General features: G+C 40.4%; 1 protein-coding gene across 4 annotated transcripts in view; it reads right to left on the bottom strand.

Annotated features, from left to right (window-relative positions):
* The window catches only part of nvd (cholesterol 7-desaturase nvd), a 98,338-nt gene that overhangs the window by 18,023 nt on the left and 68,128 nt on the right, over positions 1–12,187 (bottom strand). The window contains exon 1 of one of the 4 annotated variants that reach the window (XM_022058115.2): positions 12,042–12,128. The exons of 2 other annotated variants lie outside the window; for them this stretch is intronic. Coding sequence is in view for 1 of the 2 variants with exons in the window: in XM_087353234.1 (XP_087209360.1) it covers positions 11,953–11,968 (16 nt within the window). In the remaining variant the exon portion in view is untranslated. Of the gene's footprint in view, positions 1–11,952; positions 11,970–12,041; positions 12,129–12,187 lie in introns of those variants that run through there. One more of the 4 variants, XM_087353234.1, reaches the window with a different exon arrangement.

The raw sequence follows: 12,187 nt of genomic DNA on the forward strand, positions 1-12,187 counted from the left end.
AGCATCAATGTGTACTCAAGAAGTAATGAGCATTGACAGAAAATCACGGCTAATGGCGTCAACATGATCCCACGTAGCGTGTCTGAGAAGTTAAAAAGTATATTATTATTATTATTTATTTGACTGCAAATGGGTTTTTACCCGGTGGCAGTGGTCCTACAATAACACACAAAACAATAAGAAACAACAGAACAATGAGACAGAACAAAACAGTAAGACACAAAAAAACATAAGACAACAAAAACAATGAGACACAACAAAACATAAGACAACAAAAACAATAAGAAACAACAGAACAATGAGACAGAACAAAACAGTAAGACACAAAAAAACATAAGACAACAAAAACAATGAGACACAACAAAACATAAGACAACAAAAACAATAAGAAACAACAGAACAATGAGACAGAACAAAACAATAAGACACAAAAAACATAAGGCACAACAGGAACAATAAGACACAACAAAAACAATGAGACATAAAAAACATAAGGCACAATGGCATAACGTCCTTATGAAATGTCGCAATTTGTTTTCAGCCACTCTCTAGTCATTAAATACAAACATAAGGGTATCACTTGTGCGAAGAGGTTAGGCTAAGCTAGGGTAGGGTCGAGTGAGTTAGGTCAGATTACCTTAGTAACGCACTCTCGCGAAGGATAACGGGTAAAGGTGGCATCATTCAACCGCAAGATTTCAAGCAACCCTCGTGTTGGTATTGTCGTGTGTAGCAAATTAAAAAGAATACATATCTGGCACAACGTCCACACCAAATTTCATTAAAATTCTTACAAGAGTGGACCTGGGTGGGTCCTAAAGAGGTCTTGGAGAAGATCTCGAGAGGTTCTGTAGTGGTCACAGATTCCTGGAATGATTCTGTATAGAGGAACTGGAGTTGCACAGGTAACGTGAATATGTGCTGGAGTGGTCCTGGGAAAGTACTGGCATAGTCCTCGAGAGGACCTGGAATAGTAATAGATTCCAGGAGTTTTTCTGGAGAAGTACTGGAGTGGGCCTGGAGATCAGGGAGTGGTGCTGTAGTGGTCCTGGTGAGATTCTGTTTAGCCATATATTCCTTGAGTGTTTCTGGAGAAGTACTGGAGTGGGCTTCGAGATCAGGGAGTGGTGCTGGAGTGGTCCTACGGTGGTCCTTTAGTGGTCCTGGTGAGACTCTGTTTTAGCCATATATTCCTTGAGTGTTTCTGGAGAAGTACTGGAGTTATCTTGTAGTGGTGTTGGAGTGGTCATGGAGGGATCCTGGGGTTGTCGTGAAGTGGTCCTGGGAAAACCTAAGTGTGTCCTGGGGTGGTCTTGGAGTGGCCAGGAAAGTTCTGACCAGATTTCGTGGGTTGTTCCTGAGTGGTTCTGGAGTTGTCCTAGGGTGGTCCTGGTGTTGTGTTTTAAATGGTCATCTAGTGATCCTAGAGAGTTGCTGGAGAGGACCTGGACAAGTCCTGGAGTGTTCTTTGAATGATTCTCGGGTGGTTCGGGAGAGGTACAAAAGTAGTCGTGTAGCTCTGGAGTGGTTTTTGAGAAATATTGGATTGATTCAGAAGAAGTCTTTAGTGACCCTGAAATGGTGCTTGAGAGTTCCATGAACAGATACAAAGTACAATGTTGTAACGAAAGCTTAATTCAATCAATATCGTCACCTACCGCTGAAATAATTACAAATTAAAACTTCAAATACCCAAACTCCATCACGCACGGCCGCTGTCTTTTAAAGTAATAATTTTACTGCATTATACTCCATCAACATTATCACCATCGATCAGTGAAACCGGAAATTCGCTTTATATCGATAAACTTAAAATACGTCACCCAATCACACAGTCGAACTACCCCTCCTCTAGGACATTCATTTCCCCAGATCTAACGATTAAGCTATCAAGTTAAAACATCCGTGACTACTGATTTTACCGCTGTTTCCATGTTGATCTTCGCTTCATGATTTCTTATCAGCTCCGTCTTCCTTCTTCTACTTCTAATAACATGAAAGTGCATTTGCGGTACGGACTGCGCCCCACAGTTTGAAAACCAGTGATGGAAGGGGAGTGGGAGGTCCAAAAGGTCAGTGCGCTGAACGGCCGCAGAAGGGGTCAGGATCCTCACCAGCACACACACTCCTTGTTATGCAGCGTTATTCAAACAGACGACACGACGCACCATAACAAGGCGACCATAAAGGACTTTCCCGTGACGCACATGACTCTGGAAGCCTAGTCAAGACTGCATAACCACTTCGAGTGTTACAACCGAGCATCGCGGAAGAATGCCGACCACTTCTACCTCGTATTTCGGATGTTCCTGGTTCAAATCTCGGTCTGAAAACCGGTTGCCTTGACTGAGCTCTTTTGTGATTTTATTCAGTCCCTCCAGTTCTAAGACAGCTTCTAATTCATTAATCACTCTAGCATTCGATGCTACATAGGCCCAGTATGAGCTGTGGACAGCGTCGTTAAATGTATCATGATTGAAATGCCACTGGTAATGAATACGTTTCGTTACTTTCGAGTTTGCTTTAAAATTTTATTTCAACTCTTTTAATTGCTAATAGTTTTGAACAAACAAATAATGACATCGATATAAACACAGTAACGAGTAAATAAATAACTGAATCAATTACAAAGAGAAATTAAGTACGTCGTGGCGGGATATTTCACAGAGTCTCGATATGATAAAGTTCTCTCGGGCTACCAGCCGTGTCAATAGGTTAAAAGGCGAGAAAAGCAATATTTTGAGAGCCATCTCTGTCCTCGTCCTGATACGGCTGGTAGCCCGAGAGAACCTGAACACAGGAAACTGCTTTGCTTCCAAAATACTCGTAATTACATGAGCAGTTGCATGTTGTTATAAACCCGAGTGCACACAATAATTATCACAGCAGACCGCCACTGGACCACACCATCAATTAGCCGAATTTAGACGTCTCCATAACATACGTCTCTGATATCACCATATTAAAAAATACCTTTTATTAAAAGTATCAATTTTTTAATAAACTTCATTTCAACACCCGGAGAAAAACTACAATTTTAATTGGACCAATACTAACATAAATTACATTCGCCCGACAATATTTAGAGCAGAAGAATCCCAGTTATGTACCGTCTTGACCCGTTCAGTACTCTGGGAGATAATCTAGAACATGCAAAAGAATAAGTAAAGAGCGTAGGAATTCCATTAAAAGTAAAAGAAAGAAATGTTAAGCGGTCCACTTCGTTGAGCAAGTGGTCGCTGCTTCCACAATTTCAGTTGATATTTTTATAATAGGAATACCATTTGGCCCGATCTAAAATTCTGTGCACTGATGCCGTGTGATTGACCCTTACAGGTGCAGAGACGAAATGAGGTCACAGCGAATCTCGATGGTCAGATGTTTGTTAACACTTTCTCGCCTCCATGTCGTTGCATCTGTTACACGTAGTTGGACCTACTGAACAGATTAGTCGAGGTGACTGGCACACATTATCAGCATGTTCTTTATGTAACTCTGTCCATCCCGCGAGCCCGTTGTTGCATCTCCGTGATCTTTAAAACAACTTGTAACTTATGAATTATTTATTCTAATATTTTCCATTCGTAGAACTGTACTTCTAATTTGTACTCCTTACCAAGTATTATTAGTGCGATAAAATCAATGGACGTGTAGCATGTATGGCGGAGACAAATGCATGATATTAACACGGATCCTATAAACAAAAACAATGTGGGAAGATTCGGTCTGGCTGTTTTTCGACTGGGACTCGGCAGTTTAACTCTCGGGACCCACAAGACGCAGAGAACTTCTCGTCTCTCATAGCGACTATGAGCTTCTGAAGTGGGAAATTTTAGGTTCTCGATGTCGATCCTCTGAGATGCCTAATGGGTACCAGAGTTTCGGTGGGACAGTCTCCAGGTCTCTCGGCCGAAACGTCGCTATCCACCCGGAAATCCACTTGGGTCACAACCCAGAAAGCCAACACCCACGTTCTCAAGAACGACTCTGTTGCACACATTTAGCTACATAATGTCTCAAAAGTTGGCAGGCTGCTTTCGGTAAGTCACAGTAAACATAGGAAATTCCAAAAGGCACTGCCCATTTTTAAACGTGAAAATGTAACGCTACATCCAAGCAGAATCTTTCCCGGGGTTTCTAAATGACGGCAATTGTATTTTTCGAATTTTCTCTGTGTGCAATGAAGCAGTCCATGGCGGAACAGTTTCATTCCAACGGCCGATAATAGCACACAATTACGCACGCGATCTGCAAGATTCGAAGCCGGGATTTTGCGAATAGTGGACGCCTGACGCCCAGGCCGGTGCTCTCAACACCCGACACTTGTAAAAACAGATTTGCTAATTGCGTTTGTGGGTACATATCTGACAGTAGTATCAGCATAAATTGTTACTACCTCGATGCTAAAACTTCTCCTGTTTTCCGTCTGCCCTCAAATCAGAAACGCCAGGCACCACGCATTTTTTCCCTCGGGAGTTCTCGTCAAGCAAAACCAAGGTGTCGGACAAGTTGCCGCACCACCCAGGGTGTCAAAGTCGGCCACGAACACGGCCCGCAACGTGATGAATAACATTAGAATTGACCTCCATTTAGACACGTTTTGTAACGAGAAGGATCTATCTTCATACATACATCAGACTCGCTCTGTGTGAATAGATTCCGCCTTATATGAATTCTTAATACCATATGCAAACAGAAACCTGCAAAGAAACTCAGTCAGTGGTATTTACTCAAGAATTTAAGGCACAACAGCGAATGGATTTTAAAATAAAAGTTCGATATTATTTTCACAAAAGAAATATGAATTGGGAAATTGATAAAACAGCATGTCGAGGAACTTACGTTGCTCAGTACTTCGATGTGATTGGCCTTGTTTGGCTGTTGCCAATCGCATTAATAAATTAACTCGCAAGAATGATTATTAGCAGCGGGAAAAGTATTAATTGTGCCAAAGCTGCCTTCTAGGTCGTAATTCGGTGTGGATTTGTAGGTAGATACCATCATTTGAATGAACATGCCGCCTTCATCGACAGGACTGAAGTCCCCGAAACGTCGGTATCTACCTGCAAGTCAATGCGGCGTCACAACCCAAAGACCAACATCGACGTTTTTACCGTCGTGAAAACCTCAAAGTTTTCTTTTTAAAGTTAAAAAAAAATTGTTGGACATTATACATCATCCTAATTTTAATTTAAAGCTACGTTTCGGAGACAGGAATCGGTCTAATACCTCTTATGGACTTTGGGGCGATGGGGTATAATCGGTGACCTGAACTACAGTTTAGGACAGGACAGAGTCCATTCGTCCTCGCTTTCTAAGGTTCTTGTTCAGAGCGAAACGTAATGTGGACTGTACGATCTCTGGATGACCCTGGAAGGTTAGTAGGGGCACCTCCATTCCGCATTTGACTTTCAAACCCACCCACACATCTGCTAATGTCACTTTAAGGAAACGTTACATTTAAACTAATTATGTATGACATGCGGAATAAATAAATTTGTTTTTGCCGTCGATTTGAATCAGTGTCGTCAGGAACAGAGAGGAAATTGTGTGTCGGCTGACATCCATAACGAGACACGCTTATGCCCAGTCGGGTGAGGACGAACTTCTGCAAAAAGGATCTAGAGAAGTTTATTTAGAATCGCATCGGTTAAAACCACGACATGGACTGTGGAATGAAAGGTCTTAGGGAAAGGCCGTGGTCTATTCAAATACCATCGCGGCTTTCGCTTGGAAAAATTGAATAAAACCACAAAGCAGCAGCCTGCAAACTACACCCTGCACCCAAAATTAGGCAACGATTTATTACTAGTTTCTTCAACGGTATGATTTCATTGCAGTGGTCAAATGTCAAATGATCTGAATTATCGTAAATGGTGAATACGTAAGAATATAGAAGGAAAAGGTTATGACCAAGTTACTGTCTTCGTATTCGCCTAAGAGAACACATAAAAACGATGTAAATTGTCAGCATAGATGACGCCGCGACCGGGATTCGAAAAGGATACCTCTGAAATACAGGTTTACAGCGTTACGGCTACACCGATCTGCTGGACGGAAAGTGTTGAGTTGGATAAGGTTGTGGCCTACTTTATCATAAATTTGAAACATTTTTAGTAAGGTCAGGAATGGCTCGGAGCAGAATATGCCCGGTCTAAGATTCGAATATGGTACCAAGACAACAGAAGTCAGGCCTGTCAACGCTGAAGGGCCTTTCTGGTTCGAGGGCTTTGGTTCATTTAACGACGCTGCCAGTAGCTCAGATTACACAGCATCAAATAATTACTCAACAATGAACTACACAGTACATGAAAGGAAACGATAGATCCCGAAATTATGACACTATCCCGGAATTTGCTTGGAGAGACTGACGAAAACCAAGAAACCTCCGAGCCGAGACTTGAACCCGGTATCTCCCGAATACGAAGCAGGGAAGCTAATTAATTAACTGTGACGTTCAGCAGAACGCTAAATTGGAAATAACAATCATACAATTACATCAGATGCAGCAGAATATCTAAGAAAATAGGAAAGCAAGCTGTTGGCACATACGACGTGTATCGCATGATATCGACATTAACAGCTTCGATCTGCCTAGAACGTCTCTCGCACGTGTATAAGTAAAGGATAAGCCGTATAAATTAAACACGAAAGACAAAACAAAATCTTCAATGTCAGAGAATGAAGGTTAAAAACTTATTTCATCAACTCTAACACTTACAGAGAAACTAATCGGAAGTTGTCTGCTTCAAATGTAGAACCACTTCTTCAAATCTTATATTTTTTATTCCTCCCAACTTCGAGACTTTGTTCTTATGAAAGTCTACTGATATACTAAGACTCTGGTATTATAACCGTAAAGTTCGTTATCATAACCCAAAAGTAAGATTATCGATAATTTGTAATCGATTTATTGAAAACGGAATTAATGCAACTCATTTATAACAGAATAAGGTTTAATGTTTATATCCGTAAGAAACGCAAAGTAGCAAAATAGGGAATGAAATTACTTCATTCAGACCATCACAGAACAACTTCGCGTTCTTTGGAATTAGAAGAAACTTAATGCATATTTAAAGTTCTTAATCATTATTATATTTCCAGAGAATTATTTGAGTATAAGCCTTCAAGAACAGGGGTGAACAAAGATGTCGTGAGTGATCTTAAATATGTATTTAACAAAAACATACAGAAATTAAACTTAACACCAATGGGAGAACTCAAAAAAAAAACTCCAACGATGGCTACTAGGGGCACAACTGTTGACATCCCAGAAGACATTAATTTATAAAGTGATAAGAAGCAAAATAATTTTATTCGTTTTAATTTTCGACCGACATAAGACATCCTTGAGTACCGCAAGTTAAAGATTAGCGAATTTAACAATCAACGTACTCCCCGATCATTGCATGAAGAAGCTGGAGGGAACATGGAAGGGCTGTCTTATGGATGGCCTGACCGCGATAGCTGAATACGAGATGCATTTATTCGTGTCCTCTTGCCCACACACAGCTCACTTGCATGTGTAACAAATGGTTCCCACCGAAATATGCTCGGACACCACCTTGAAGGTCACTCCAATGTCACGTTTAGATGAGCGGGCATTAATATTTCTCGCATTTGTTGACACATAGGGCCACAAAATCTCATTATACAGGCCTGTCACGCCTTCACACAAACCTGACACACTCCTTGGGCTACGAGATGCAAATACGATCTTCACCTGGTACTCTTGTTTTGACGGGAGAGAATATGGAATCCACTTTCAAATTAATATTAATAAGAAAGCAAATTTGTGACAAATTTATTATTAACAAACAGCGAAAGAGGGGTTATTTATCATATTTCACTACCTCTCACTCGTACTCCTCCTTCTAATGCGTGTGTAATCAATCCATCAGAAAAGAACTTCCAGTGTCTGAAAAGAGAGTTTCGAGGAGACGGAAAAACTCGGCAGTGGGACGACATCAGGTGAAGTGCAGGAGAACTCTGAGAGCTAAGATCAGTTGATTTACGGGCCAAACATTCCTCTCTTCCGCCACAAAAATTGAAAGATTTTGAAGCCGGAATTTATATTTTCGTCTGTTCCTACGTCTCCACAAATGTTTCTTCCTAAAGCGCTCCCGAATATAATAAGTAGTTAAATTTTGAAGGGCTGACCTCTAAGGGGAATGATTTTACGCGTTAGCCGCGTAAAGTGTATTTAATGGTTTATAAGCACACCACTCAACTACAAAGGTGTCTTCCATTAAACTAATCTCGTATAAGTTACTTTAAATAGCATTTTCCATGGTAGTTTCTAGTAAACGAGTAACATAATGGAAAATCATAATACCAAGTAATATTGTTTGAGATGCATATTATTATTCAGGCAAACAAACTGACTTAAAAATATTTACTGGAAAAAGGACCAAGCGTCAATAGCATAGTTGTTACGTAAATTTGTGTTGATTTACTTAAACTTTGCTCAAAATATCACAATTTAAAAATCACAAACTACTACGAATGCGCAAACCGGCTCTACCTGGACCAAATTCTGACATTCAGAGGACATTCTGTCAGTTCATGCGATAACCTCACTTATGTTCCTTTGCAAGTTCGAATCTTGTCCAGGAAACAATTCGTCGTGAAACATTAATTTTTCATCGTCTTTCTCTGAACTCCAGGACAGGCGACTAGTGCATCCTCCCCAGTCCCTTCCAATTCACCACACATAATTTTATTCGCACAGAAATTAAATCTTCAGTTTAAAAACCATCGTTAAATAACACGTGGGCCGACTAGTTCCAGGTGTCGAAAAATGAATGTGCCTTTCATCCACCAACGTTCGATTCTGTTAGATACATAAATCACTATCGAAATATTCTTTATTTGAACCGAAACGTGGGTAGAAAACCGATAACCAAAAGACGTTGATTCTTCGCGTTTAGAAACCAAACATCAAATTTTGTACAACTGATCTCTACATATGAAACTAGACTTTCTGAGATTTCAACTGCTCACCCTGAAGATGGAGGCAGTATGTTGCTCCAAAACGGTGGCAATCGCAAGATCAGACCGTGTCACAACCTAAAAACTACCAATCAAGAACTCATCCTTTCAAGAAATGAGGTGTTTGAGGTGAGCGTAGCTTAAAGATAAGTCCATTAATTAAGAACATTTTTCACATTACTTGGGGTATTTGATGGCGGTGACAGATCGGGAAAAAAACTAGAGATGGGATGTCGGCCGCAGCAGCACATGGACCAAGAGAGTGTTACACGTTGCATTGGCAACGGGTCCAATATCACGTCGCTTGTGAGCGAGGAGGACAGCAATGGCTCTGAACTCTTTTCGTCATATTCAAATTGAGCCAACGCGGGAAACAAGGGACATAAGTCACATGATACTGACATCCAAGACGCTCTTGGGAAGGGGGGAACAAGGGCTCAACAGCGCCTGCTTCAAACACATGGAGCAGAGCAGCTAACAGCCACTCATCTACTTAAGACATTCCTTCCATTTCATGAAGAAGAAAAAAAGCGTTCATAACAGCCCGCCAGCGGTCGCTGCCCAGAGCCACATGAGTCCAGTCCAAGTCTCCCCACTCTGTGTCCTTAAGATCCATTCTAATATTATCCTCCAATCGACAGATCATTACTTCCCTTGAGGCTCTATGACCAAAATTTTGTATGCATTTCTAAGCTCTCTTATGCGTGATACACACCCTGCACATCTCAATGTCCTATCATCCTAATAATATCTGATGGAGAGTACAAATTATAAACATTCTACTTAAGCGGCTTTCTCAAGCCTAAAGTCTCTTTGAATTTCTTGGATTCAAATATTCCCCCTCAGCACCCTGTTTTCAAAAATAAAACGCAAATATATAATTCCCTTCCGGTCACAGAAACCAAATTTCATACTCACGCAAGCGAACAGATAAAGTTATAGTTTTGGTTATTTTTAATTATTACGTTTTTAGACAGTACGTAAATGGAAAGACAAAAGGTTCTGAACTGCGTGCTGCCAAGATTCTCCTAATTTTAAGATGACTGTCTTCTGGGTTGTTTCCCCGTGTAGTCTGCTAGACGTTTTCAGGCATTTCAGGCGTCCTTGCTGCCTCCATCATGAGGGCGATGATGATGATGATTATGTAGCATGCTACACGGCGAAACAACCCAGAAGACAGCCATCTTATGATTCACCTCCGTGAAAACCTCAAATCCTACTATTCTCCAAATTTAATCTCTTAATTTCTTCGTGAATATGATGTAACTGGCTCAGAGATTATTATTATTTTTCAATGACTCTGTTCAATGTAGTTCAGTGGTATTCAACCTTTTTTTGTTCGCGTACCCCCAGATATAATTTCTCTTCAACTTTGTACCCCCAAAGTTGTTGGTGTATAATTCAAGTTATACATAGTATATAATCTACATCTAAAATAAATTAAATAAATTACATTATTGATTATTCAGTGTTTATCATAAAATAATATATATATATATATATATTTTTAAATTTCATGTACCCCCTAAGATGCCTTCGCGTACCCCAGGTTGAATACCACTGATGTAGTTTACAATCCAGATCCGTACCAAATATCACATTTCATGAAGATTTCTGTCTTCTGGGTTGTTGCCCTGTGTAGTCTGGTCGATGTTAACCAACGTTTCAGAGGTCATACTGCCTCCGTCATCAGGGCGATCATTCATCGCCCTGATGACGGAGGCAGTATGACCTCTGAAACGTTGGTTAACATCGACCAGACTACACAGCGCAACAACCCAGAAGACAGAAATCTTCATATTCACCGCTGTGAGAACCTCAAGTCTTACATCACATTTCATGTTCCAGTGGTCCATTAGTTATCGCCGTCAAACTGAAAGTTAAATGTAAATATTGCATGATCTCAATATTGTTTCACAAAACTGAAGTCCCTACTTTAAGAGGCCCAGTGTCTTCCCACTTCTCAAGTACCACGTACGGTGGCCATGTTGGTATTACTGACGGTAACAAATTAAACAATAAAAAAAATGCATAGACCTTTAGACGTATGGTGTTCAAGACTTTTTTATTTCACAAATTTATTTAAAAGTTATGACGGAAAATTTAACGCAAGAACATGAAGACGCTTTCTTTAAGAGTCTAAGGGAAGTGGCTATAAAACAGGACAAAGTCAACTTAACGAATCCGGGAAACCGAAGAGTCTAATCGTAATACGAAATACATCTCCTATTATCGACATTCCACGGCCTCTTACTGAACACAAGATAAATAGATAAGATTCAACTGCATTTATACAGGCCTACAGTTCTTACACACAACGGATGAACTGTACAACTATCAAGACTAGAAAAGTCGTTTACTGTCCCCGAAAGTAGCCCTGTCTGAGTTAAGAACAATATTAACCACAAATGTAAACACTAGCGTAATTTGTGTAGCCAGCAGACTTCATAAATTTCGCAACTCCTAAGGTTATTTCAGTCTCGGTCCATTTAACATTTCCCAATAAAATTAGTGGCGATTATGAACTGTGAAGTGGAGCGAATGTCCAAGGAAATATGACTGTCTTCTGGGATGCTGCGTCCTGTAGTTTCGTAGAAACTGACCGACGTTTCACAAGTGCTTACGGCCTCCATCATCAGGACGACGATCATCCAGCGAGTAGTCAGTCGCTGCACTGGCTAAGCTACCCCATAAAATCATTTTAACAACAGAAATCTGTCAGTGAACAATTAAGGGGTGAATCTAACAAAATACACATGGTTATAAATATCAAACAAGGCCCAAAATACTTCAAAATTACCATGACAATGGTTAAAACAACACATTCTTTTAATATTATCCCGTAAGAACCAAAATCACTTAACAACAAATGATCAACAGTTGCTTATTATTATGAAGAAGAAGATGGATGTCAGTTTTTTTCTATTAATCCTGATATAAACCGTTCTGATGTAATCCTACCCGAAAGGATCCACATTCTGTTGCTGGAACTGAAGCCACGTGGAGTCTGAACACGTACACATTAATTTACATTCGCCAGTGGTAGCTACCTTTCAAGTGTGCTGCAGACTGCAAACTGAATGCATGGACGCCGTCCCTCCGTCCACCAACAAAGATGTAGAAATTGCTCGTCTGAATCCCGCAGTACGGAAAGTTAGGACAGTCTTGATAATATGAAAAACGTGTGTTCAGATAA

Source organism: Zootermopsis nevadensis, unplaced genomic scaffold (genome assembly GCF_977971745.1).
Source record: "Zootermopsis nevadensis isolate Lab colony 2312 unplaced genomic scaffold, Znev_1.0 Znev_ptg000002l, whole genome shotgun sequence".
NCBI lineage: Eukaryota > Metazoa > Arthropoda > Insecta > Blattodea > Termopsidae > Zootermopsis > Zootermopsis nevadensis.